The sequence below is a fragment of the Colletotrichum tamarilloi genome, assembly GCF_030869305.1.
Source record: "Colletotrichum tamarilloi strain Tom-12 chromosome Unknown Scaffold_2.1, whole genome shotgun sequence".
In the NCBI taxonomy this organism is placed as follows: Eukaryota; Fungi; Ascomycota; class Sordariomycetes; order Glomerellales; family Glomerellaceae; genus Colletotrichum; species Colletotrichum tamarilloi.
In genome coordinates this window covers 504,763-531,158 of record NW_026849385.1, presented here as the reverse complement: position 1 = coordinate 531,158, position 26,396 = coordinate 504,763, and the positions used below count along the sequence as shown (strand labels likewise).

Genomic DNA, 26,396 nt, shown 5'->3' with positions numbered 1-26,396 from the left:
CAGTTTATCATTATGCCTCAAACCAAATGTCGCCACAACGCCCACCAATGAAGTGACTGAGGTTCAGGGCTGATAGAGTATGGCCGGCCCACAAATGTCGCCGCCACTATCTTCCTTGCTGCTGTTGAGCCATAACGGGAGGAGCGCGAGCCATGGTGTCATACGTGGGAACAGCCGAGTTCATGAGCGTCTTTCTGCGCTTCATGTCCATGCTGCCACCGCTCAGCGGACGCTGCAGGTCGTCGTCATCATCACGACCACGCTTGATGCCACTCGAGGCACCGTTCATCTGTGAGGGGTACCCGTTGGGCATGGAGTTCATGTCGGACTGGGTCTGGTAAACATTGTTACCACCAGCAGCTGCAGAATTGCGGTCGGTGATTACATTAAAGAGGTTGCTTGAAGATTGCTGAGCGACACGCGGAGGCGTGCTGTAGCCGGCCTGCTGGGAGTAGTAGGGCTGAGGTGCAGTGGCGGTACGGGGAGTAGCACGGCCTGATGCAGGAGGGTGGTTGGGCGAACCCGTCATCTCAGGAGAGAGGTGTTGGTGTTCGGTGGCAAGGGATCCAACGGGAGGAGCCGAGTAGTTGTACGATCCGCGATTGGCATCGTAGGCGCCGCTGTCGTGGGTGTACTCGGCGTCGTGCTCGTGGTCTGCCTCTTCCTCGCCCGCAGGCTGAGGAGCATTGGAATCAGGATGCATGATGCCGTTTGAGGGCTTCTGATCCTGGGTGGCGCTCGCTGCAGCGGGCCGTGCTGACGGAGGACCCATATCGCTCTTAGCGTATGGGTCGTTCTGACCGTATACGGAGCGATCTTGCGAGCCCTGGCTGGTTTGGTAAGGGGACTGCTGAGAAGACTGGTTGTACATGGCCCTGGAGCTGTCGTATTGCTGTGTGCCGGTCTGATAGGGCTGCATGTTCTGAATGGTGGAGCCAGGCGGTGTGGAGGCAGGAGTTGCCGGCATGGAACGGGCATTGCTGAGGCCAGTGTCAATAGACATGGGGTTCTGGGGCTGCGCGTTGGTCATTCCTTGAGATTGAGCCCACTGGAATCCGTTGTCTGAGGCGCCCATGCTGCCACCCATTACGCTAGAAGCGCTAGTCGGAGGAGTAGGAAACGTGTGGGCGCGGTCAAGAGTGGGACGGCCCATGTTAGCATGGGACGGCAGTGGTTGCTGAGGTCCAGGCAGTCCCATAGAGTGATGATGGTGCTGTTGAATAGACGGCAGCCCAGGGGCGCCATTCTGAGGGGCACCGCGCATCTGGCTCTGTTCTGCCTTGCGGCGTTCAGCAGCAGCCATGACTTGGTTGGTGCGAGTCTGGTTCGTGGGGTGGTAGAGCAGAGCGCCAATGTTGTGGACGAAGAGGGGATAGAGCAGTTCGGTGATCTTCTCCTTGTTTGCAAAGTCCAAAGCTCTCTCAAAAGGGATCCTGTTATTTTTCCTCACGTTAGACCTAGCCCGGCCGGATTTGTCTTGGGGCACATGAAACTCACCAGACACCCTTAAGGTGCATAGGGCCAATCTTTACGACGTGTCTCACTTTCTCGCTCTTGAGAATTCCATCGCGGCGACCGCGGGTCATACCCGCGACGTTCAATAGCTTGGTGCCATTGATCATGTGATTATCTAGTGTGCATGTTAGCATGCTTCAGCGACCATTGGATATGCCAATCGAACTTACCCTCGCGACGCGCAACACAGATGCCTCGTGCCTCAACCTGGAAGCACAGGCTGCCTTCATCCTCCCACAAAGTGGCCGTGACTCTGGGTTTCATACCGGGAGGGGCGACTTGGCCAGTGGTGTCGAAACCCTGGAAACCTCCAGGGTTGACACCTGGGAGAGGCAGCACGTTCTGTCCACCCATTCCGTTGTTCACGGGAGCGCTTTGAGGCGAAGTCAAGCCATTGGCATAACCGTACGGCTGGCCGTATTGAGTCTGCTGCTGATATTGAGGCAGATGGCTTGGCTGTAACGGCGGTGGCTGGGAGTGGTAAGACATTGCGCCGGACGTCACGGTCTGGGGCGGTGGCGCTTGACCGGCAGAAATATGTTGCTGATAGTACATGTCTGCTGCAGGTTGATTCATGGCGGGGTAATGCTCGTAACCACCAATTGGCTGACCGGAAGATCCAGGGATCGCCGCGTTGATGGGCAGAGTGGGAGAAGGTGTCTTGGGTCCGTGGGAGGATGCGGCCGACGTGAAGGACGACTGCGAGCCTGCGTGAGAGCTTGAAGCGGAGCCGATTGAGCTGACCCGGGGTGACGAGGTACCCGATGAGTACGCCTGATGCAGGTTGGGCAATGGAAGAGACGGCACTCTCTCGCTGTTCATGTACGACGGCCTCTGAGCCGGGTGAGCGTTGTAATACGACACGTCGGTCGGTCCCCGGGTTTGCACTGAAGAAATCGACGGTAAATCCAGTTTCACGGTTGTTGCCCCGAAGGTTCTACCACCAAACACCAGAGATCAGTAAAGTCCGGGTTCGCCTAGCGAGCCTCGAAACTACGACAGCAGCAGGATGTCAGACGTGCGGAAAGAGAAAGCAATTCTCTTTCGAGGAGTCTTGTCGTGGTGCCGGACTAGATATCCGAAGAAGCTTGGAGCAAGGGCAATTGGAAGCAGCGGATGTGGCTCGGCGGCGCAAAGACTGCAGTTGCTTCCAGCGGTGACGGTGCTACAAAGTATGGACGGAATAATCCGTACAACACAATGGTTCTTTTGAAAAAAAGAAACAGATCAGGACGGTCGTGGTCGTCGTAAGCAGTCGTTAAAAATCAGGAGATTCTATCTTCGTAGCATCTGAGGTTTGATGGAGATGGCGGAGGCGGCGATTTGGTAGCTGCGGTGTCTTGTCGAATTGGCGGTCGTAAGCCTTAGGTTGCAGGCTAACTGATGGAGAAGACGTTTGTCGAGGTGGCAGAAGAGGAGACTTGGGGTGAGTCTCTCGAAATTGCAATGCGGGTTGCACGAATGGAGCCGAGGACGGTGACGATGCGAAGCGAGGGAATGCCCTTTTTCTTCTGAAATCGGGGCTGAGTAACAAGCGGTGGAGGGCCGTTTGTTTGGAGGTCTCTATTCAGGCAGGTACCAGACACAGCACACAAACACTCGAGGAGAGCAGGTGAATCGTCTTGGTCTTCCTTGATATTTGCTTCTCTTTTTTTTTTCTTCGTCGAGCTCGCCCAACTCTTCTAATGCAGGTACATTAGCTACGAGTTTGGCGTATATAGGAATGGGGGCGGGTGTGCAGTAGGAGGTGCAGCAGAGGAATGAGAAGGGTAGTTGGAGGTTAGGCGGGTTGAGGTGAGGTGAGGAGGTGGAAGAAGAGGGTAGAAGAGGCAGTGGAAGTGTAGAAGAAGTTCTGACTTACCGTCCTCGCCTCTTTGGCTATCCTGAGTGGAATATTGGAGGTGGTTGGTGGAGTCGTGAGAGGTAGAAAGAAAAGAAAGAAGACGGGCGTGGGAAGGTTTTGTTTTTGGTGGTGAGAAAAGAAGAGGAGGCAGGTCGAAGTCCATCCATCCACAATCCACACCACACACGCCCTCTGGCCCATGTCCACGCCCACCCCGGCCGGCGCAAGTGCAAGGTGCAGGTGCGGGTTGAGGATTGAGGGTTGAGGGTAAAGGTACCTTACTGGGGTACTGCGGTATCCGCACTTTGGTCGATGCTGGTGTGGTACGGCGGTAGCGGTACGGACATGGCAGAGCTCAAGAGCATGGGGCAGGGTCCATGGGGCACCGAGAGGTCGAAGCAGAGCGAGCGCAGACTCCAGGACCCAGAGACTCAGAGCGAGAGGTGCAGAGAGGCGGAGAGGCAGAAGGACCAGGTACTGTTAGGCGATATTTCGCAGGTAGGTACTGTGTGTCTACTAGAAGAGCGGTAGGGTTCTCTCTGTCTCTGTCTCTCTCTCTCTCTCTCTCGCGCTCTCTTTTGCCCGCTCGCTTGCTTTCTTTGGCCCATTTGTCTATCTGTCTGTCTACTGTGAACTGTCTGGCCCGTACTCCGTACCATACTTGCGTACGGAGCCAGGTAGCGCGACGCTGTGCTGGGAGGGCAAGTATAGCGGCGAGGACTGAGGTATCTCACGGGCAAAAGATACGGACTCTGGTAGCGGCGTTCGACAAGGTAGGTGGGCTTGGGTTGAGAAAATGGCACAGGCCAAGGGCCTGCCCCCCCCCCTCCCCGGAGGAGCTCAGAGACTGGTGGGTTTGGCCGTTCAGTGCTGCTGCTAAGTGGACAGTCCGGCCGACCGGGGGTCGCAGATGAGGGGGTCTTTGGGGGAGGGTGAAGGACGAGCAAGCTGGAGGGCGAGGATAAGGCCGAAAGTACCGTGGTACGGAGACCGGGGGGTCTCTACCAAGTGGGATGGATGGGGGGGGAAGGGATTGAATGGGATGCTAGATGGGAGGAGAAGAGGAGAAGGAGGGGAGGAGGATGAAGAGCGGAGAAGGGGGGTGAGGTGGGGGGTGCGAGAAGGAAGAGAAGAAAAAAAACCGAGTTAGAGCGACGACTGGCGGAAAAGATACGTATCCAGCTTTTTTCTTCCCACCCGGTAAGGTAAAGTATCGGCGGACAGATGAGCGAAAGTTGAGGTGCGCAAAGTATCCCGGTACTTCGGTCGTCGACGACGAAGCCACACACACACACACACACACTCTGGACACTGACACACACGCATCCGCGGCACACATGGAGGCACATACAGCCAACAGCCAACGCACACGCGCTCCAAAGTCCAGAGGAGCGAGCAGACAGCAGAATCATGGACCCTACTACCCAAGGAGCCTTCTTCCCTTGCCTACCTTGAGTGTACCGGTATTCGCATTCAATTTCATGGAGCTGGGAGCTTAACCTCGATCCGTCTCTGGAACCAAGGTAAGGTACGGACGTACTGCGCTGTCCATGTTCCTTGTCTCGGTACCCAACCATCGTCAGCTCCTTCAACTGCTTTCTCCCTTTACGTTTATTTTTCTTTTGCCTCAATGTCTATTTCGCAACGCCTGTCTACGAAGTACTGTTAATGGCATGGGACGTGCACTTCAGGATGCAATGTAGTCGGTACCTACGACTCCTTCGGGGTCTCGTGTACGCAGCATGGTCCTGGTCCTTCCTCTGGTCGCTCATACGGCCTGTCATTGGTACCGTATCTTTCTTGCTGTTTATCTTTTCTTTTTCCCGACTCCAAGTCCCAGGTGTGGGCTCTGTTTCTCGTATGTGGACGGGACGGAACTGACAATGTTCCCCCAGTCTGTCGACTTATCCTCAGCTTCTGGATGGAGCGAACGAGAAGAAGCCTTAGGGAAAAGTGGGGATATTGACTCGTACGGAGTACCTTGTGTTCACAAGTGCCTAAAGACTCCGCTCAGTCTCTCTCTCTCTCTTTCTCTGCCAACAAGCCGTACGGGGTACGGATACAGCGTGCGGTGCCGGTACGCTTACTGCGTTTTGCCCTGTCTTGCCTTCCTCTCTATCCATGTGGGAATGCGAACCTCAACAGCACATCCATCACCTCACCTCACATTGCCTTTCCGTACCTTGCCTTAGCTGGCAGCGGGCCTTTTTACTCTGCTTCTGCGTCCGCACCTCGAAACCTGTTCCTCCCTCCAAGTACCGGCTCCAAGCCCCAAGCTCCATCTCTCTCTCACTCTGACTCGCTCTGTCAGGTTGATCCGTGGCCGCGTCGGTAAGCGACTCTACCGCCGGCACTCACCTCTCTTTTTCGTCTCTTCTTCGGCCTTGACCATTGGGTCGGGCTGGGGCGCAGAGAGTAGGTATTCTCAGCCAGCTACCCGAGCCCTGGAAGGGTGGTACGGCCAGGCTAAGCTAACCGTCGCCGTTCGGTGGGTGTAGGGAAGGACAGCGACAAGAATCGGGAAGGGGGGGCGTGCCACGGGAGTAATGGCGTCGAGGGCCTCGTTGAACGTGGGCTTCGTTGTCGTTTCCCGGGGCCTAGTGTCGTCGCTCGAGGGGCGTGGTCAGAGTAGGGTGACACCAGGAAGAGAGGGGTCTGTTGTCCTTGACCAGGGTGGCCCATGGCCTGAGTTCAAGCCCCAGTCTGTCGCGGTCGGTCTGTCGGCCTTTCAGAAGGAATACTCAACACACCGGGCCTAGACACTCTGAGGCGGACGGACAACGTGGAGGAGCAGGCGTACGGGCAATGATGGATTCCCATCTAGACAATGTCCAGACTACGCAGGTAAACGCAGTTCAACGCAATCAAGCAGGCCACTGTAGATAATGCCAGGGCTTTGCATTGGCAGGGAAGCCCGCCAGGCCTAGGGCCTATTCCAAGCCCAAGGACTCTCACGAGACGAGGTACCAATACCTGTGCGAACATCGTACCTCACCCGACCGCAACTGCGACCGAGCAGAATGTGGGCGTCGACGTTGGCTGCTCTGTGCCAAACGACCTCGACCGACCCTACTGTTCCCACGCTACGGATCCATGAGACCAGAGCAACTTATCCCCCGGCGAACTGAGAGCAAGCAGCACTGGAAGAACGGTGTGTAACTTGCACAAGCATCGAAACGAAACCAGACACAATCTGTATCTCGCTTGAATCCAGTATCACTATCCCGACGGGACGTCGACTGAGCCTGCCCTTGTGCGGGGACTTGGGAGATGAGAGACGAGCCTCGACAGAGATGGGAAGAAGTGGAGTGGGCCCGATCTGGAGCCCGTGAATCTATGTGCCATAGTCCAAAGAGTGCATATCAAATGCTCTTTCCAAGTCCAAGTGACGTCGGCCAGAGACGAATGGCGATTCTCATGTCTCTGGGCCGTCGCCATTGCGCCGATACTCGTGTTGTTTCGTCTTTTCTTTCTCGTCCTTTTGTGATTTGAAGAGTGGCGTCTCGAGTTTCTCTCTCTGCACAAACACACAGAGCATGGCAAATCAAGAAACTGTCAGCTTTTGGTTGGAAACCCAAGTTCAAGGTCTTTTCAGTTTCCAGGGGACCGATCTGAAGATCCAAAAGCACTGATCGCTTCTGCCCGCTGGTCAACTTGTCTCATTGATGCGTATCCTGTACTCCGTAGTTAATTTCTCTCCGTGGCAATGCTGGCTGTTTTCGAATCGTTCTTCAACCCCGACACAGCCCCGGGCATGTGGACGGAGGTCGTCGGTTCCAAGTCTCCAGCGACGCTGTGACCAATGTCCATTGCCAGTCACTCAGCGCACCGCCGCTAGAGCCCCGCAACTCGTCAGTGTCGTCTTGTTCGAGACATAGAGAGTAGAGTGTGCTAGACTTCAAGCCCAGACCTAGGCTTTGGTGTCATCCATTTCCTCAACAACGAACAAGACCGGGTATAACTCACATCACTCGGACCAGACGGTCAAACCAAGATGATAGAGGCTGCAGTAAAGTCCGGCAAATTAGTAAGGCGACCCGAGCGGTTCAGCAGATGGAGATGGTGGCCGCAGCGGCAACCGCGGTTGACAACATTGTAATAAGGCGGGCTTAACGCTGGTTGGCACAGTGTCCCGGCCGTGCTCCTCGATCCATCCATTCTATCTGCCTACCCTTGGGCCTCGGACTTGGCGTTGCCTCTTGTGCTCTCCTTGACCCATTGGCCGTGTCATTGTTGTGACCTTTGTTGTTCGACCGAACCTCGAAGGCCGTCGGGCAGACAGTGGACTGTGCGTTTGGATGTTGGATGTTTCCGCCGCAGCTGCCAATGAAGCACGGCATCTCCAGGGCCTGTTTTGTCCCGGACTTGAGTTCCGTCGCAAGGTACTGCCGTTCCAACAAAAGTGTCATGTCATCCGGTCGGCGCATGTAGGGTTCGGGTGTCCATTGCTTCGAAGGAAAAGTTAATCGTACCCGACACCAAGGTACGGTCCATGTGCCATTGGCGGCGGCCAAGGCCATCATCTCAGAGCGGCGCAGTTTCTTCATGGTTAGGTGAGGTTAGGTGAGGCAGTGTAGCAAGCGGCTATTGGTCAAAGTCCCGGTATCAAAGGTCAACAAGACAAGAGCCTCAATAGCAAATGGTTGACAACAATGGCCTCACTACCGGTAGAAGCACCGTTGCAAGTCTAGGACCCGAGGCAAGGGATAAAAAAAGACGAGAGCGAGCGGCGAAGGAAGAACAAGAAGAAGCAAGCCAATAGCGCATCGTCGTCTTCTCGACGCTTCTGATGGACTCCAAGCACAACGCCGTCGGTTTAGCGCAGCGCGCAGCGAACCAGGAGACATAGAAGGGGGGCGTTCGCTGTCGATTGCCGAGCCTACACTACTAGCACTCGGTAAGAGGATATAAAAACGACACTGGGCCGATTTGGGGGTATCTGACCATACCGCAGTTGGTCCTCCCGTGCTCCCTCGTCTGTTTAGACCAAGGGTTAAGGATTGGCTTGCCGCTTGATGCATCTCTGATCTTAGTGCGCTGGGCTGGCTGGGGGGTTCCCGACAATGGTGCTCGAAAGCACAGACGTTGCTGCACTGTGCGGCAGAGGGCCATGCGCATGTCAAAAGGCAGATCTTGTAACGCTATCTTGGCTGACCTTGCTGTTGTCGTCTCTCTCCATGTACGTATTCATACGGAGTATCCGTAGGGATGCTGATGCTGACTCTCCACAGGTCTGTCATCGTTGTCGCCGGCCTGCTGACTGGGGAGAGAATCAGGCTGGCTGGCTGGTTGGTCTGATCAGGTCTGGGTCAGCGGATTCTGTCGCGTCTTGTCTTGTCTTGCCTTGCCTTGCTTTGCTTTGCTTTGCTTTGCCTTGCCTTGCGTTTCCACATCTCGCAGGAAACCCGCTTTGCTCATCTGTCCCTCGTGTGCGGCGTGCGGCGTGCGACGTGCGTGCTGCTTGCTCAATTGCTTGCTTGCTTGCTTGTTTTCCGCCCTCCCATGCCTGCCCTGCCGATTTGACTTGGTGAACCTGTCCAGTGCCTTCTCCGCGCCGGCCCCGCTGCGAACCCTATGTGCCTTGCCCTGCTTTCCCTTTGCGGAGCAAGAGTGGATGATGACTAGGGTATAGAAAATCAACATGGGCAGAAGTCCCCGTCACAATCGCGGCAAGGTGGTGGCTGGTAGGTGGGCGCTGCAACTTCCAAATTGGTCCTTTGGAGCAACAAGTGGTGGACACCACGGCAGGAAGAACCATGAACGGTTTGTGGGAAAGAAAGCCGACTTCACGGATATAATGTCCGTACCTCACCTTCCCTTCCAACACCTTATCTAGGAAGGCAGTTGCGGGCCGAATCTCTTTCGCTGATAGACGACTATCATCATTCATAACCTTCCAATTTGCTCAGTTCCATGCGTAACATGCGTCGGCGGCCATTTCCTGTTATTTGTTCGACATGTTGTTATCGTGATCGGACTGTAAGATGCATTAGAATTGTAGTTAATTACGTAAGACATTGTTTGTGGTCGCACTTTACATGCGTCAGGTAAGATGTAGGTAGGGAAAAGGTACGGTACTGGTATCGAGTTTAAAACGGCATCCTCGTGTTCCATACTTACTGCATACTTTCCCTTTACTTCTTGCTGCATAGATTTCTGAGGAAGGAAGGGCAACTTAAGAGACCCGAAAATCCTTGAGTCTTCGGCAAGCACGCAAATCCACCTCCTTCTTCCCCGGCCCCAGATGTGACGAGATTCTTTGCCTGAGGTTCCCAACGCGGCCGGTCTTGCCTACAATCTCGCTCAAGTTTCCATTCGTGACATGGTCGACCTTCAGGTCCATCCAGCCCAGGAAGGAATCGTCGACAATCCATGTCCCTCCCACGTAGTACCACAGAATATACCTCCTGCCTGTCATGGTTGGGTAGGTTGAGGTATCAAAAAAAGCCCGCTATCGTAAGCAGGTGCCCGTCAACGTCTCGAGGATATCCTTGGTACATTGGTGCTGTCGCCATCTCCCCCAGATAAGATCCCTTAACTGCATCTCAGGCAAGTGCCCTGCTCACTGGCGGAGGACAGACTGACTACTTCGATGTCTACTTCGAAATCCTGATGCTCTATACCTACCAATACGTACTCTGCACTCCGTAAAGACATTCACATCCCGAGGTCCTTCAATTCGGACTTGCCAAGGGTAAGGCAGTCCACTCCCTGTACTTCCTGATCCAGAGCGAACTACCTACCTTACGGGTGCAGACTGTGAGCAAAGTAGGCAGCGACGTCCCGACAGCATTAGCATTCAGCCGGCCAGTTCATCAACCACATTTCTTTTTTCTCATCGTTTCAGTGTCTCATGCCCACCGACCCCTCTCCAACCTATCGCACGCCTCCACGCTCTTCTGCCGATTGAAGGGGCCTCACCTTGCCTCTTCGAATCGCCCGTCACCGTCACCGTCTCTGCCTCCTGAGCGGTCTATGGTGCGCAACGCGCACAACGACAACCACAGCGACAGCCAGACTGACAGAGTCGCTGTGCTTGTGCCAATTGCCAGAGAATCGAGCCAAGATACCTCTCTCTCCGCCTATTCGCTGCAAGAACTTGAGACGGCCGGGGTCCCTTCGCTCTTCGACATTCTGTCCTCATCGACCCGAGTCTCTCTACTCGGAAATTTGCAGCGACCTGTGTGCGGTTACCTTCCCCTGGACGCAGAAAGGCAGGCATGCGTTCCAGGGCTCAACTCAAATGAAGATCAGTCACCAGAGCTGCCAGGCACGTTGGCGAGCCTCATTCAATGTCTTCCCGAGCTTCCCGGGGAATGCACTCGGGGCCACCCGTTGCACAAATGCATCGTGCTTTCACACAATAAAGATGAGCTGTGGTCTTGGTCTGCTTCAACCTACAAAGTAGGCAGATAAGTTGGAATGATGGAGTACTGTTGTTTGTTTCCACAGCGAGACATCTGCGGACGCACGCCTTCGACTGCATCAACCTCGAACCGCCTGCTCTTCTTAGCATGGGCTGGTTTGTCTCTGGCTCCCGTCCTCCAAATTGCCCTCACACTTTTTTTCTGGCGCATCCGGACCCTCGAGTCCCGTCATGGCCAGACCCAGGCGAGCGGACTACCCTCAACCCTGCTGGAGCCTCGAGTACGTGTACGGAGACACTTGTTCCCTCCAAAGCTCCGGTGCCGGGTCGCTCCCAACCACCTCGAGCAAACATCGGCATCACGGACCACATCAGTCGTCTACTTTGTACATACGGATACCTGCCACCTTGCTCATCCTACCTAACGCTGGCAACTCAACCCTGCTCCGAATACTCAAGCCCTAGCTAGTTTCTCACGGATCTCCGTTGCGCCCGAGCTTTTCATCCAACCCTCCACCTTGACCATGACAGTACCTAGGTAATAAGAGCGGCAAGCTGGTCGCAAATGCCGTCTTAGCCTTCGGCCGGCGAGACATTGTCGTAAGGATCAGAAAACACGCACCACTGGTCGACTTGCGGACGGCCGCCGCCGACAATAACCAACGGCTGCCAAGACTGGAAAAAGAAACACCGTCAAGCCCGCCTATCCCTCTAGTCCAACTCGTCACGCAAGGTCCGCAGGTCGAGACTCCTGGCGCCTAGCCAAGCTCAGCCAAACCCCTTTGGTAGGCGCGGCTAGGTGACAGTCATAGACCGGCTTTTCAAACAAGGTGGTTCATAACTTCATAAGCCTTTCGCAACTCTCATGGCTTTGGGTCTCACTACCTATGCTGGATGACGCCTCTGAGTTTGCTTTCTTTTGTTCAAGCCATCCATTTCATTACGCGCAGTCGGGCTTGCACATCACCTCGTTTGCGCCGTCGCTTATGGGAATAGCAGACTTGCTCGCGAAATGGCTTCACAATCTACCTTACTACCCCCGTCGTCTTTTACGGCGGCGTTAGTAATGCCCAGAGAGCTCAAATCCTACGGCGTGTGTTGCTCTTATGAAGGCCCACAATTCTGCGCTTGTCGGAGAGCATGTCGAAGTTGCCAGCCGAAACAGATGTTCAAGTGAGCAAATACGCCAAACGCGCGACGTTGCTTGGGAATTGCAGCATTGCAAGGCTTGTAGCCAGGCATACACGGTGGCTTGTGGCGCCACTGCCTCGTGCCGTATTGAGAAGAGTCGTTTCTCTTTCCTGCCGCATCCAAGACGACTGACGGGGGACAACGCACGGCGACGATACCGAACTCTAATGTACTATGGATCGCAAAGTGACTGAGCGGCGTCAAGTTTACAGTAGTCCCAAGCCGCATCACTCTCATTATTGAAGCAAGCTGCCCTTCGGTCAGCTCCATCCAATTCGGTGATCAATTGTAACGGCGGACTGACTGCTCTTCCTGCCATGGGGGAAATGTTCCGATGGGCCATTCTGCAATGCAAGATTCCTGCAGATGAGGAAACTTTGGACCTGCTAAAGACCTCTGTGTGCTGCCCGAAGTTCTTTCGATCTTCGTGTCCTGCCACGCCCGCCTACAGCAAGCAGATTCGGATGCTTAGCTTGGTAACCTCGATGGCTGTTCTCTCAACGCAACGCCGACGGGGCTTGTGATACATGACAGCTTTGACAACATGCTTGTTGATGTTGCACATGAAGAGACTGGATAATGGAACACACTTCCGTTTGCTCAGGCGTACAAAGTTCCTGCCCAGCTTCCTGCGGTGGAAGAAGGACAACAACTCTCGGGATGCAGTTAAAGGCTTTCTGCCGACCGCGTACGGCTTGAACACACGCAAAGTATCTCGACTACTCCTGGGCGTCACAGTCCCATGAATCAAGGATTTGTGCCACTCTACCCAAAAAGTGGCCGAGGACCAGATCCTCTTCGTCTGCAGGGATGAGCTTCTCACAGCGCGATTGACGTGCGTGTCTGCGCCTCCGCGATTAAGATCAACGACAGAGCCAGTTCAGATCTCTAACAAAGGTGGACGACAAGGTGGAGGTCGTTCATCCTCGTGGCTGCATGTCGGGCAATGCATGCATCTGCGTCAACGTAGGTGGTATGCTAGATGGTCGGCGCTCTTCTAAGTTCCCGCAGCAGGGGCCCCCCAAAGGCTTTGCCTGGCCCTACAAGACTGCTAGGAATAATCGACACTTCAGATACGATATATCTCTACGTTGCGGTCCGACTTCGGTGCGACTTTGAGGTGCGAGGAAAGTACGGATACGGGTTCCAGAGATATATGGGTCACGGAGCGATTAGCTTAGAGGCTCTCCCTTTACCAAGGACATTACGAAAGACGACCATCTTTTTCAAAAGAGACACAATGAGAATCGACAAGCTCAGTCACGAAGGCACGCAACCGCATAGCAAATGCCAACGGGACAGGCCGGTGCGGGGCTCGTCGCATTAGGAGGGACGGTGGATGTGTGTTCCGGCGTTGCTTCTAGCCCGGTGTGATGCAGAAGCCTGTGGGGGGGGGGGGGGGGGGGGGGGGGGGGGGAGAGGGTGGGGGGGGTGCGGGGGGGGGGGGGGTGGGGGGGGGGGGCGGGGGGGGGGGGGGGGGGGGGGGGGGGGGGGGGGGGGGGGGGGGGGGGGGGGGGGGGGAGGCATGTGCAATCGAATGCAAGATTCCGTCCTGTACGCTGCGGCCCGTACATGAGGTACCTACACTCTTTGCAGGGTCACTGCCACCAGGTCGCCTTCTCCAGCGGCACCATGATTCTCTTGCTTGTATCCGAAGGCGTACCTATACGGATTTGAGGCGGTTCCTCGTGCTGAGCTCGACACGCAGCTGTGCACTACAGGTAGCCGTTATTTTGGGCTTACCATGGATTTGGTCTTAACATCACCTCGCAAACCCAGTCACGGGTGCTGCTCCTTGTCTCTGGCCCCTGGCTCGTGATCATCGCCGAACTCCAAACGGCACTACCAATACGGAGACTTTGTGGCCATACACTGCGGATACATGGTGATCGGTTCGTTGCGAGGAGACAAGCAGCCAACCCCTGTTTCGTTTCGTTTCTGCTGCCATTCAGGCCGGGGACATTTTTGCCAATATACGGATAGCAGCTAAGCCAATGCGGGTATCGGTGGAAGCGCAGTCCATGACTAATCACCTGCACAATGCGTTTTCATCAACGTACGGAAGCCATCGTCACTGTTGGTTATCAGCCTGGCTATTTGAGATGTCATGAGCGGTTGTTCCACACATCGGGGGCTTGCGAGCGCGGCCGGTTCATCCCTCCTCGTTGGTCGATTTCGTGGTCGATCCAGACTGGCTTTCCCAAAGAAGTGTACACGCTCTCAAGAGAAGAGCAACGAGTTCCCGTTCAGAACAGGAAGACCTAGTACCTGAATCCTCAGTCATGTCTCATAAGCAACATGGCCAGCCACACTGACAATGGCTTTCAGTCATTCAGGGTCTTTTCTTCGGACGAGAGAGCTCTTTGTTACCTGCTCTGAATCCTTGTCTCACTCCGACAGCTTCGAATGGGAGGGGTGAGACCTGGTGGTGGGGACCGCGGCGACAACAGTATTCGAGCCATGGTAATGGCAGGTCCATCGACATCGCACTGACCCTCGATCATCTGTCAGATACAATAGCAACACCTTGCCGAGCTTTTTAAAGGCCGTTGATTAGACGAAATTGCCCGTGTTGCAATGCCAAAATGTCTGTGAGCACTAAAAACCAGGAGGAGCGCTTTCCCCCCTTTGTCGCAGCAAGACGTCAAGCACAACGACAGGCGTTGCTTCATATGTATCGCCACGAAACTTCAGAGACGGACGTTCACAATTCCTACTCGATCGGACTCGGCACGTCGAAACGAGCTGCGGTCAACGTTACAAAACGATAGACCGCTTGCCGCTCACCTTGTCGTAGCTCCTGTCCTGCTACCGTCGGCGCTCTGTGCTTGAGGCGTAGAACACGAGTAGTTGTGGCGTTCTGAAGCCAATGGATACAACGAGAGTCACCCGATTCGGCCTGGAGTTATCAAAGGAAATACCAACGGCGTCCCGAATGGGGGTTCAACAACGTCTATGCATTTTCTTCTGACTTGGATTCGGGACTTACACCAAATGAGGTTTATACCTACAGAATATGCAGACGACTGCAACTCTGCTCGCGAACGCACGTCTCATCCTGGGAAGCGGACTTGTCGTCCTTCCCGCGCACTACTGTGTATCTCCTCATTGCTGTGGGGGTTTGGACAGCTTCTTCATGTACTCCGTATGGATTACGGATACTTTGTCTGGGGGCACAGTATCCGCATGGTGGCATTGCGCACGATAGCAATCAGCAACGCAGCTGACGAACCCTGGTCCCCATGTCGTCCAGACCCTGCAGACATCTTAAAATTCTGGATGCCAAAGATGGCAGATTCAACAGGGATTAGTGTGTGATACTGATGTTGGCTTGAGCACTTGCATGACCCAGCTGCAAGGCGGCTAAGCATCTCTAAAACATGACCAATCAACGTGTTTATCTAACGTTGAGGAGGGAGGGGTGCGTTTCAGTGCTCTCGAAGAGCACCCCAGTCCTCCAGCCCTTCCTTTCTAGCTTGTACCGAGATACTCCGTACATCAACAGCCCTAACAGAGTCCTCCTGGAGAAGGAATAACAGACTGCCAGTATGCAACTTGGGCCTCAGGCTATGAGACTCTGTCCTTCCAAGAGATCAGAGCTCCAAGGCTCGAAAGCTCCTCTCTTGCAAGGAAGGGTACTACGGTATCAGGCCAAAGTTTAACCCCCTTGTCAGGTATCTTCGCCCGTGCTTTTCGAGATTACATCAGCAGCATTACTTTCGAGATTCTTGTGCACGTCGAACACAAATTTGGCCATTGAGAGTCACTGCTCTACCCTGGCCAGACCCACGCTACCTGGTAGGGAGTTTAAACTTACCCCTATAGACCAAGTAGGTAGCTGCTCGCTGAGGGCATCTCCACTCCCCTCCAGCCTGGCTTGTTGGATTTCGGCTCCATTCACGGCGAAAGACGGGTCCGCGGCTGACGCCTCGTTCCGTCACGGAACTACTACCAAGCGTACCACAGAGACGAAAGACACAGACTTGAACGAATCCGTGCCTTTGCACCAGACATTTCGGCGATTGAGAAGAGACAACGTCAAGAATCCAAGCCTTGTTCAGAGCTGTTGGCATCAATTGCTACGTACTTGTCACAGACCAAGCGTGCTCAACTTCTATCTTCAACAGCGTCACCTTTTTTGCAATGAGGTGCCATAACTACGTTGCGGTCGCAGAGTGGACAACGGTAGCCACACATGCATTGGCGCACTTCCCAAGTGTCCCACTCACACAGCAAACTACTCTGTACGGATACATGTTCGAACTTGCTGCGATCTAGTTGAGATACCGTACCTCCACATCGCTTGCCTACATAGTACATGCGAACCACTTGCCGCTTTTGAAGCTAGTTCACTGGTGTCAGTGATCTGGCGGAAGAGTCTACCTTCTCCGAGCCACATTAGCCTACCCGTCAACTCTCTTTCCCTCTCTGTCTGCAAGGTACTGGGTACGTATCGGTCGGTCACAATAAAGGTCTCTGCACCACGACTTGCTTCACTTTCTCTAGCCTTTCCATGGTGCCCAGGGACAATGCTTTCGATGTGCTATCTTTCGCCAAGGGATGCAATAGTTGATCGAATAAAATCGCACCGACTTCGTTGAGCCGGATCAACAGACTTTACTGGCACAGCGAACGTTCCATCGCCCACGACACATTCCGGTCTCGGGAATTGGTCATGCTCCTAGTAATATGCCCATCATTCGAGACTGCACAGCACACAACATCTTGCACAGAATCGTGTTGAAACTATGATGGATATGGCCGGAGGGTCTCCCAGGAGTTTCTTGACGTCTATGCGCACTCTTCGCGAATATCCATCACCAAAGACACCATTGGACACTTGTGTCAAGTTGCTAACATACCATAACTTACATACGGACGTATCGTACAGGATAAATTAGGGGGGCCATGTAGCCTGTACTCCCTGGATGTTTTTTTGGTTCACCGACCGGGGCCAACAGCAATTTGGCTTATCAGTTCAGCGCCATCATCGCTTCTTTGGCCGATATGGGAGAGAGAGGCAGACGGAGAGAGAGAGTCCCAGCAATTCGAGTTTGGGCGAATCATAGCAATCCACGTCGACGGCAGCCACACCATCCATCTACAACGCACTTGGGCCTGCGTCTACGCCTACGCCCACAACCACGCCGCAACTCCAAAGTACCTGTCCCGGGACTCTTGTCCTGATCTGGAAACGCGTTCAGCAATTGAATTCGCAATCTGCTCAGAGACGTAGACAAACCTAGCCAGCCAGCTCAACCGACCGCAAGTCAACGTCGAATGTCCAGGCTCTCTTCCTATTCGACTGCAAATACATTGTTTAGCTTTAGTCAAGATTTTGCAGCTTCGCCCCCATGTATATGGATAGCCGATTTGGCTCTACTATATAACAAGAGGCACCGCCTTTGATCGCAGGCAAACTATCCCTGGCGACGTGGAGGCTGCCGGCAGCAGATTCCTTGAGGATAGAAGTCCTTATGCAAATCATATTGCCAGGAATATTGTCCTCTGCTACTCTCATTCATCAATAAGCATGCATGAGCGGACCGTTTTCCGCCTTACATGAGAAGCACGAGGAGTTGCTCCCGCAGCTGCGAGGAGGGGCCAGGTCAGACGGCGTAGCGTTAGATGAGGTCTGACAGTACCCGTACCGTTCCAATGGGTAGTTCCACGTCGCCGACGATGCTGGTCCAATGGGAACATGGCCGGGGCTGAGGGCTGGAACATACGGTCTGCGCGACATGACATGGGATTGATGCCAGCGATGGTCAGCGATGGTGCCTTTTCAACGACCTGAACGGGCAAATGCTCTCCGCTGTCTGACTGGACCGGAACGCACTGAGTCGAATTGACGTTGTCTTTGTCCGTGCAGCTCTTGTCGTAGAGATGGCATTTTGTAATCAAACACGAGCATCGCACGAGAGTCCAGGCAATAGCAGTTATGACAGCAACCCTCACTTCAGTACAGAGATCCAAAATCAGACTCGGATTACCATGCTAGCACCGGCAAGCACAAACTGGCGCAAGCACAAGTCATGTCTCTACAACTTGAATCAAGACCAAGTGCCGATTGACTCTCATCCCGCTCTCTGCGACTGTTATATCCCCGACACTATGCGTGCCCATCCAGCCAACGTTCAATCACCGAGACAAGTCTGTGTTCGTAACAGGCGACGGACTGTGAGTGTCGGTTGGAGGTACAAGTTGACGTCTTCTCTCGACACTGTGGCGTTGAGGCGGCTCGGTCGAGGTTGGCGGAGGTGACAATGGCTTCACTGATTGGGTTTAGCATCCTCTTCACCGCTACTCTTGTGGCCTCTTTACGGCGACGCCCTCTCCCCGCTCCCCGTCCACGCTTGCTCTGGGGCCTCTGGCTGCTTTTCTTGCCAGGATCTGGGGCATGGTGATAGAGGCACACTCAGCCGGGGGGAGAAGAGGGAGAGTGACTGAGTCTCTCTCTGAGAGTGAGAGAGAGAGTGTAACCAGGAAGAAAAGAGGAGAGAGACCCAGGCCTGGACCCCCCGGCCCACTAACCTATCATCGCTTGCCTCTCCGCTGCGGTCGAGCCAATAGCCCTATACCCGAAAGAGCTGGCTTGCTGACCCCCCACTGGAGCCACGCTGCGCTGGCAGGGCTACCTTGCCCAGTGTCTTTCCCGCCGCCTGCTGGACGTTGAGGTTTTATGCGCATACCGGTGGTTTTTCACGTGGAGGCAAGTGGCACGATGCAATGGCGAAGAAGACGAAGGAGGAGGAGGAGGAGGAGGGGGAGTGTGCTTGTACCTGTACATGCGCCCAAGATGGCCCACGGCTGTTCCCCTCACTCTGGGCTACTGGCTGCTCTTGAGTCTTGTTTCCATCTCCACCCCCCTCCTCCTTCTCCTTCTCCCCAGTCTTTTGAGTCTTGAGTCTCCAGTGCGTTTTTCTCTCTGCTCACTTTTGCTTCGGTACTCTTCACCCCTACACTACCTACACGACTTCGTACCTCCATCGCCAGTCAGTCTTCCGATGGGGCCCTCGTTCGTCAGTTTGAACAATCCAAGCCCTCCTCGCAAAAACATCCTGGCAAATCGCGCATCCGCACACCCATGACGAGATCCCGACTGCGCTTCTCGCCGTCTCTCGACGATGGGTGGGACTAATGGCCAACACCAACACCAACACCAACACCACGAGACGTGGGGCGAGCGGACGACAGCGGATTCGATTCCAGCCACGGTCTTTTCTCTCTGGCGTTCGATCTCTTGTCACGACACGACGGGATATCATTTTTCGTCTCGTCTCGTGTCTTCTTCCGCCCCTTGTTGCGTTACATAGAGTTACCTCCATCGGATCATAGGCCCATCGGTCATCAGTCACTCAGCTCAGCTCAGTCGTCGTGTTGCTGTTATTTTCTGACGAAAGCCGCCATTGCCTGCTCCTTTCACCATCCAGGCTCGGCTTGGAGAATGAGAAATTTGAGACATTTTGACGAAGGAACATCCACATACGGCGAACAGCCCGCTGTTTATGAAGAGCCCCGCATTCTTAACATCTGGACCGTTGAACTTGTCTCGATGATGCTTGGTATGTTGATACCGTTGAAACTTGAGAGGAGGCTCTTTTGACGAGTCCGAGATGGGCCATCAACACTGCGTCTAACTGATGCGAGCCTTGCTTGATGTCGCCCACCCGCAGCGGAGTCCGGTAAGACCACGCGTCTGACCCTGTCCATGATATGCTGGGTAGTTGTGCACCTGGAAAGCATGGGCGGACAGGTATGTACATCACCAGCATCCCCCCCCCCTCAAAAAGATCCACGATCCGACGACAGAGGTTGAGCACGGCTGTTGTAGGCTGTAGCCTGTCCGTCTGTACTCTCACGATCGGCTATGGCTGGACTTGACGGGACCTTTCCTGGCCCAGGATCATGTCCCGGGTGCTTTTGGCCCCTCCCTCCATCAGACATAGAGGAGCAGCAGTGCCTCACCCCGCCGCCCGCCTTCCGTCCTGTGCATATGTCGGGATAGCTGCGCGCTTCCCGTAGCCTCGCATCTGTGTCGTGGGAGGATCTGATGGGAAATCGACATGTCTTACATTAGTGTCCACGACAGCAGCAGCAGCTCGCGGGAGCCCTGCCCTAGCCTGACCTGCGCTGCTGCGTTGTGCAAAGAGCTGAGCTGGGCGCGTTCATGATACAGTTTGCTTGTTTGCTTGGCACCCATCGTTTGTCCTCCCGTCTTCATAAATCGGCGCACCGGGGAACGGAGGCATTTCCAACGACGGCTCCTGTACGGAGAAAACAGCGTGCATCAGGTTATGTGTGCAACGGTCGTACAAACCTACTAGTTGAAGAGGCAAGGACTACATCTACATCATTCCACCAGCACACTTGAGACAGGCCGAAGCCGGTATCTGCATCGACACACATCCAGATCTACACTGTAGGTGTCTAGATGAAGGACGGCGGCCCATCTTGGATGCTGTCGGGAATATCTCCCTCTCACCCGCGACCCGCGACCCCCGGGACACGCATACACATACAGATACACATATCCGTCCATACTACTCTGTACACACACTTCTTCGCATCTCCTTCCGATCTCTCCTCCCGGTCAAGCCCAAACCCACTCGATCAAGCAAGCGTCCGGCGCCGCCGCAGCAGCAGCAGCAGCAGCCGATTGCTCCTCGTCGCGGGTGGATTGACGGCGATAAAAGTCCGGGCTCTGTGCGGTTGCCAAAACTGGCCGCCAGGTGCGCACATCCTTTCCTTGAACTTCCTCAACCTTGCCATTGCTTGTACCCCCAATAGGTTGGCGTGAGATTTTTCTCTCGTTCGGCCGCTAATACTCTGTACATACTGGATACACAGACAAAAAGTGACGAAGGAGGAGGAGAAGGGAGCGGGCGGCGATGGGCGGAAGACCTCGCCTGTCAAGCCCGCGTTACATTCGCAACCCCCCCCCCCCCATTTCCACTTTATTTCTGCTCCCCCTCCCTTTTTTCTCACGCCCTCGCTCAAATTTCCTGCCCCCAACATCTGGGAAATCTTGCCCGTTTGCCTGCCTTGCCTGCCTGGCTTACCTAGCACCTTGGTGTCATACCATGTGCGGCTAGAAGAGAGGGCTGGGGACTGGGGGGGAGGAGTGGTTGTGGATGGGACCCGCGTCCCCCCCCCCCCTTGCGCGCGTGCGTGGGAGCAGCAGCGCCAGCGTCCGTGGGCAAAGATGCGCCGTCGCCGCCGCCGCGTCTCGGGTGGTAACATGTCAGATTTACAAGCGCTAGGTATCCCGTAGCTTGTTGCTTGCAAGAGGAAGTACACTCTACACTACATGGCGGGTGGGGGAAGGGAGGGGGTGAAGAGAGGAAAACGGGAACAAGAAGGAAAGAAACAGAAAAATCACAAGAGATTACCGTACGTGCAGGGAGATGCCGCAGTATGACAGAATAGCGCGTCTGCAATCCTCGCCGAAGCGGAGAGAGTATGTAAACTAGGAAAAAAGTTCTGGAGTTCTCCCGTCTTGGGGCCTCTGGGAGCTAGTCTACGGATAGTCTAGTTTCTAGACAAGAGCTGAACTTCTGAAGAGGCTGTAAAAACAAGCACAGAGATGTCCAAAAGTTGAAGGCGGCGTTGTCACTTGTTGATGAAGCCTTTTTTGCCACCACCATCACCTACCTACCTACCTTGGTCCTTGCGATACGAACGATGCAACCGTATTCTCGACTATCCATCGACTCCTCCAGGCTCCTGCTAGGAAAAAAGGTCTCAGAGTCGTTGAGCAAGCAGGTGGCCGGAAGGAAGAAACATGGGCATTGCATACGGGAAAAGAAAGGAGAAAGGGCAACGTACTGTGTAGACGCGCCCCCCGGATTTAGACTGATCACAACAGCGGCGGCAGCAAAAGTTTCGTGTGTGGCATACGGATACTGACACGACTGGCAAGAAAGACTGGGTGGTGGTTTCCAGCCCATCTGCCCTCCGGATGCAAGTATGCTTCGCATAACGTGTGTCCCGTCGCCTGCTGTTGGCTCCGTTGGTGGCAATCCAGCAGCAGCAGCAGCAGCAGCAGCAGCATGTATCTATCTATCTGTAAGGCAAGGCAATGCAACGGCCCTTGCCTTGGAATACCACGTACGGAGACAGTGACAGACAGCGAGGAAGACAGACAGAGGACGACGTTGCGAAATGTCTCTTTTTTTTTTTCTGCCCTTTCTTCCACATGTCCAAGTCTCTCTCTCTCTTGTCTCGTCTTCAACGTCGTCCCGTCCATTGTTGAGGAACAATCCCCTTGTTGCATAACTTTTTCGGCTTTGTTTCTCGAACTTCTTGTTCTTCCCTCCCTTTCCTCCGTGCCGCCTCCCCCCCCCCCCCGGCCATTTCTCCCTGCCCTTTGCCCGCCTCTGGTTTCCTTGTCCACAAAGATTGACTTTGTTCCAACAGAGATTTTTCTGCCCATCGGGGACCACATGGAACGGCTATACTCTACCGTTTTGGGTCATTCGATCGGCTCGCCGCTCTCGAGAAAGAAAGAAAAAAAAAACTAAACTCAACTAAAAACACAATGATAACCTCGGCGTAGTTAGACTTCTGACAGCCGCCCTCCTTCCCTTGTTTGCGTTGTGTGCCGCGCACGTCTTTTTGGGAGTGAGAGAGACGGGAGGGTCCCCCCGGTACCCGAGTACGTATCCGTAGACCGTAGAGAAGCGGTAGACGGGCGCCAGTCTAAGACCAAGCAAGCCTCTTCCCAGCCATCCATCCACTCTGGCACCTCACTCTCCGCCATCAGTGCGTCTTTTTTGTGCCTTTCTCTCTCTCTCTCTCCGTGTGTGTCGCCGTCTATCTCTTTGCCGGGACGGGAGGGTGTGAGGTATAATGTTCTGGCGCGCGCCGTCCTTCCCTCTCCCCTACCACTCAACCTCTCTCTATCTTGATTTAGCTCCCGAGACGAGACACACAACCTTTCTGTCTGGGACACGACCGGTGTGAGCCAGGAAGGTGGCAGAATCATACAATAACAATGACAGCACCAAATCCAATTATTGGTGATGTCGGGATCGGTTCTAGCCGGCCTCTTTTTTTTTTCTTTGAGGATACCCACTTTCTCGTCGAGATTCGGGAAGAGGAGAGAGGAGACAATCCTTCCCCCGCTCGCTCGTCGCGTCCGCTTGTCACGACCCGGGTCGGCCGCGCGAGGCGAAGCGAAGGCGGATAGGATTTGCCAGGTAGATGTAAACAGACCAGTCTCGACTTGGCCAGGCCAGGAAGGTAGGTAGGTCTTCCGAAGGTCTTGATTTGCAGGGCAAGCAAGGCAAGGCAAGGCAAGGTAGAGCAAGCAAAACACCACAGCAGGCTCTCCCTCACCCTCACCCTCCCCCCTCCCACCCCCGGAAAGCGAAAGGGTACGATTGCCTGCATGCGCGTACGGGTATGCATGCTGCTCAGACATGGGGTGGCGGCGGCGAGATCACGGATCACAGAGGAGCCCTGGAAACTTTCGCTCGCTCTTCCAAGCGGCCTAGAAGTGCACTACGGACTACGGATTCTGTATCCGTACGGAGTGTTGCGAACCTCGTCCTCGCTCACGGAGGATGCCCCCTCAGAAAACAGAGCAGGTGTCGTGAAATGGCTCTTGCGCACCTGGGCCGCAGCAAGCAGGCGCATGCTGGGCAGATCATGTAACTGTCAGGGACGGGGTCAAGCGAGCGTGACGTGGACCTTTGACCTTTTTGCGCGCTCGAGCTGATGTCCTCTGTGCCTCTCTCTCTCGCCAGACTTCGTGTGTCCTTGCCGTCCACTTGTGAGTGGCGCCGTCATGTTGGACCTTGGACACCGGATGAATCGTCAAGTCGGGATAGAACTTGAACGCTTGAAACGATTCGCCCCCTCCTTCACGACCCCTGTGCTCGTCCCTGACGTCCCTGATTGATATCACATGAGAGACGGGCTGGAAAAGGGAGCTTGGGGCTCGGCGGTGCGAGATTGACTTTTTTTATTACCTCGCTACGCAGACTGTCTTGCTTCCTCGTGGGTACCCCGGCACCAGTGGCCTCCCTGCAATGGTTGGTATGACCAGGCTGTCTCGTCTCGTTGTGTCGTGACTTGTCTTGTCTTGCCTTTATTCCGACATGACGAGGTCAACCGTTGAAGTAGTCGGTTGCCCGAGGTATGATTACGTATTAGAAAGAGAGCGGTGCATCATTGCGCATCGAAGCGTTGAAGAATGCAGCACGTATAGCGTGCGCAGAATATGCAAGCAAGCCTCGGCATCCGTCTTTGCGACTCCAGCTTTCTTTTCCCGGGGGACTTTTGCGACTTGTCGTCGTCGTCTTGTCATTTCTGATAGTTTTCACTAAATGGCATGTTGGTGGTTTGATGCAGGAGAGACGGCAGGCCAGGCCAGGCCGCCATGGCAGGGCCCGGCGCATCGCATCGATGCTCCCTCACCTCGCTCCAGCCCTGTCCCGCCCGCCCAAGGCTAGCCGCGAAACACGGCGGCGGGAAGAGAGGAGGCTCGGAAAGTAGGTTGTGAGGTAAGGTAGTGGTATCCGCAGTGCTGTGCGCAGCGGTGCAGCGGGCATCGTGCATGAACTGCTGGTACGGCATGATAAGATGGGTGTGTTATACATGTGACGGAGCACCGCCTGGCTTCTCTTTTCTTCGCCTTTCCAAGGGTTGACCTGGACAACATCGGGAGAGGGCGAGGAGAGAGAAGGTTAGCGGGCCTGGAAGCTGCATTCTCTTGGTGTCGATTGGCAAATGCAGGCGCATGTGCGTGCAGTGGCCTCATGGGAGAGGCATATATGGCAGACATGGGAGTCCCCGAAGCTGGAGAGTGTGCCATGCCAGGTCCGGGGCGCATGAGACGGCCCTTTCGTTTGGTGTTTCCCGCCTCCCGCCGCGCGGCAGGTTTGGCGATGCAAGTCAATTCGAGACCCGAAGCTAGGTGCACCTTTCTTCGAGGGAGCTTGGATAACAAGCTTTTCTCTCTCGCCTTCTCGTTTCTTGTCACCTCTCTGGCTCCTCCGCCGTATGTGGGAGTATGGGGGGAGCTACGGCGCGAATATGAAGCAGCTAACATCGGCTGTGCAAGCTTTCTCTCCCTTTTAAGGTGCAACCTTCGACCGATGACTGGGCGTGATGTGCATGACTGGCGTCTGTGGGGGATGCGCTGCCACTGCGATCAATGTCCTAGGCCGATTGGATGGCTTTAATCTTCGCTGCACCAAGGGCCCCCGGTGATATGGTTTGGCGATCCAAAGGGTCGAAGTCTGATCTCGTCTTCTTTGGGCGTATGTACCCAATACGTATGTGGAATCTTCAATATCATTTCCACAATAAGATAGAAATAGCCTTCTGTTGAACCGGATATTGAAGGGGGTGTGAAGTGAGCGGCATCCGAGTCAGAGACTTCGTCGACGAGTAGATAACGGCGACATCATATTCGTAGTTGTACGCAAGGACAAAAGGGTCCAAAACTGATTTTCGCACTCGCATCTGCCGAGCCCAGACTCCAATATGGTCCCCTGACTGAGCGTTCCGAAAGCCGTCAGACAGAGGCGCCGAGGAGTGATTGGGCCTCTGCAGCCCATCATTCCAACATCGTGCAAGGTATGACCTTCTTCACAGCCTCCTTTCCACTCAGACCGTCCCGATTTCAGCTCCGTGGGCTCGTGGGTAACCTCGTGGGCGAAGGAAACATGTCGCTTGTTTTGGGGGAGGGTGAAGAGCAAAGAGGGTGTGTCCAGGTGTGTCTGATCCGGTGTTTAGGCCTGATGTCGGTACCTGCAGGAGATGGGGAGGTTGAAGGTGAGGTGAAAGGTCCCCTGAGGTTCGAAGCGTTCGGTCTTTCTTGCAACAAGAAGGTTCCAAGGGGACTCTGACGTGCACATGCATTCTTTCTGGGATTTGAGGAATGACGGGATTCAAGCTGGGGAAACATCGGTGCGCCGACGCTGCTGCAGCTCCTGCATTTGCCAGTATGGCAGGCGGAGCAGCTGGCATTGACATCTCTCGGTCCAGGAACGGCACCTGAGTTAGCTTCGCCTTACTCGGGAAGCTTTGACTGCATGTCTCTGTCTCTACACCTTCCCGTCATGTAGCTTCGATGAGATGTGATTTGAGTCTAGGTGTAAGTGAGAGATGACTAACATGAAAACCCCAGAGGTGACCAAGGTGGGTGTCGGTGGCTCTCGGTGAGACAAAGATCATGTGACCCCGCGACCGGTACGTGCCTGGATCGACCTTGGATGTAAATGCGCTTGGGACTCTCTAGCCTGCGGCGCCGCGTGATTCGCGTATCGTTGACGACAGAAAATAACCCCTTTGTTTGCTTACGGAGACACTAGAGGCAAAATCCAGCATCATGACCCTACGTTTCTGTTGTGTGGATCTGAACGACATTGCATGCTCAACGCGCATGTGCCTCGCATTGCAGCGCCGTTTGGCACATCTATCATGCTAGCAAAGCAAAAAGGGCAGAAGAGAAAAGAAAAAGAAACATTG

General features: G+C 54.7%; 8 protein-coding genes across 8 annotated transcripts; 2 read left to right on the top strand and 6 right to left on the bottom strand.

Annotated features, from left to right (window-relative positions):
• Positions 1 to 106: 106 nt before the first annotated feature.
• On the bottom strand, positions 107 to 2,451 carry CTAM01_00820 (KilA-N domain-containing protein; the record flags this gene model as incomplete). The annotated part of the gene is made up of 3 exons (XM_060516867.1): positions 107 to 1,433; positions 1,498 to 1,630; positions 1,686 to 2,451. Coding segments are annotated over 3 exons (2,226 nt in total), but the record flags the coding sequence as incomplete, so codon positions are not given.
• Positions 2,452 to 3,295: 844 nt separating this feature from the next.
• On the bottom strand, positions 3,296 to 4,305 carry CTAM01_00818 (uncharacterized protein; the record flags this gene model as incomplete). The annotated part of the gene is made up of 3 exons (XM_060516865.1): positions 3,296 to 3,398; positions 3,546 to 3,835; positions 4,015 to 4,305. Coding segments are annotated over 3 exons (684 nt in total), but the record flags the coding sequence as incomplete, so codon positions are not given.
• CTAM01_00819 (uncharacterized protein) lies at positions 3,671 to 4,082 on the top strand (the record flags this gene model as incomplete). Its single annotated transcript, XM_060516866.1, has 2 exons — positions 3,671 to 3,856; positions 4,032 to 4,082. The coding sequence occupies 2 exons, from the start codon at positions 3,671 to 3,673 to the stop codon at positions 4,080 to 4,082; spliced, it is 237 nt and encodes a 78-aa protein (XP_060388328.1).
• A 589-nt stretch (positions 4,306 to 4,894) lies between the features above and the next one.
• CTAM01_00817 (uncharacterized protein) lies at positions 4,895 to 5,239 on the top strand (the record flags this gene model as incomplete). The annotated part of the gene is made up of 1 exon (XM_060516864.1): positions 4,895 to 5,239. A coding segment is annotated over one exon (345 nt), but the record flags the coding sequence as incomplete, so codon positions are not given.
• A 2,228-nt stretch (positions 5,240 to 7,467) lies between these two features.
• CTAM01_00816 (uncharacterized protein) lies at positions 7,468 to 7,905 on the bottom strand (the record flags this gene model as incomplete). Its single annotated transcript, XM_060516863.1, has 2 exons — positions 7,468 to 7,743; positions 7,846 to 7,905. 2 exons carry the CDS (start codon positions 7,903 to 7,905, stop codon positions 7,468 to 7,470), a joined length of 336 nt encoding a protein of 111 aa, XP_060388325.1.
• A 1,397-nt stretch (positions 7,906 to 9,302) lies between these two features.
• On the bottom strand, positions 9,303 to 9,776 carry CTAM01_00815 (uncharacterized protein; the record flags this gene model as incomplete). The annotated part of the gene is made up of 2 exons (XM_060516862.1): positions 9,303 to 9,335; positions 9,654 to 9,776. The coding sequence occupies 2 exons, from the start codon at positions 9,774 to 9,776 to the stop codon at positions 9,303 to 9,305; spliced, it is 156 nt and encodes a 51-aa protein (XP_060388324.1).
• A 9,103-nt stretch (positions 9,777 to 18,879) lies between these two features.
• Positions 18,880 to 19,161, bottom strand: CTAM01_00814 (uncharacterized protein; the record flags this gene model as incomplete). Its single annotated transcript, XM_060516861.1, has 1 exon — positions 18,880 to 19,161. A coding segment is annotated over one exon (282 nt), but the record flags the coding sequence as incomplete, so codon positions are not given.
• A 693-nt stretch (positions 19,162 to 19,854) lies between these two features.
• CTAM01_00813 (uncharacterized protein) lies at positions 19,855 to 21,000 on the bottom strand (the record flags this gene model as incomplete). Its single annotated transcript, XM_060516860.1, has 4 exons — positions 19,855 to 19,903; positions 19,991 to 20,182; positions 20,525 to 20,619; positions 20,998 to 21,000. The coding sequence occupies 4 exons, from the start codon at positions 20,998 to 21,000 to the stop codon at positions 19,855 to 19,857; spliced, it is 339 nt and encodes a 112-aa protein (XP_060388322.1).
• Positions 21,001 to 26,396: the final 5,396 nt, after the last annotated feature.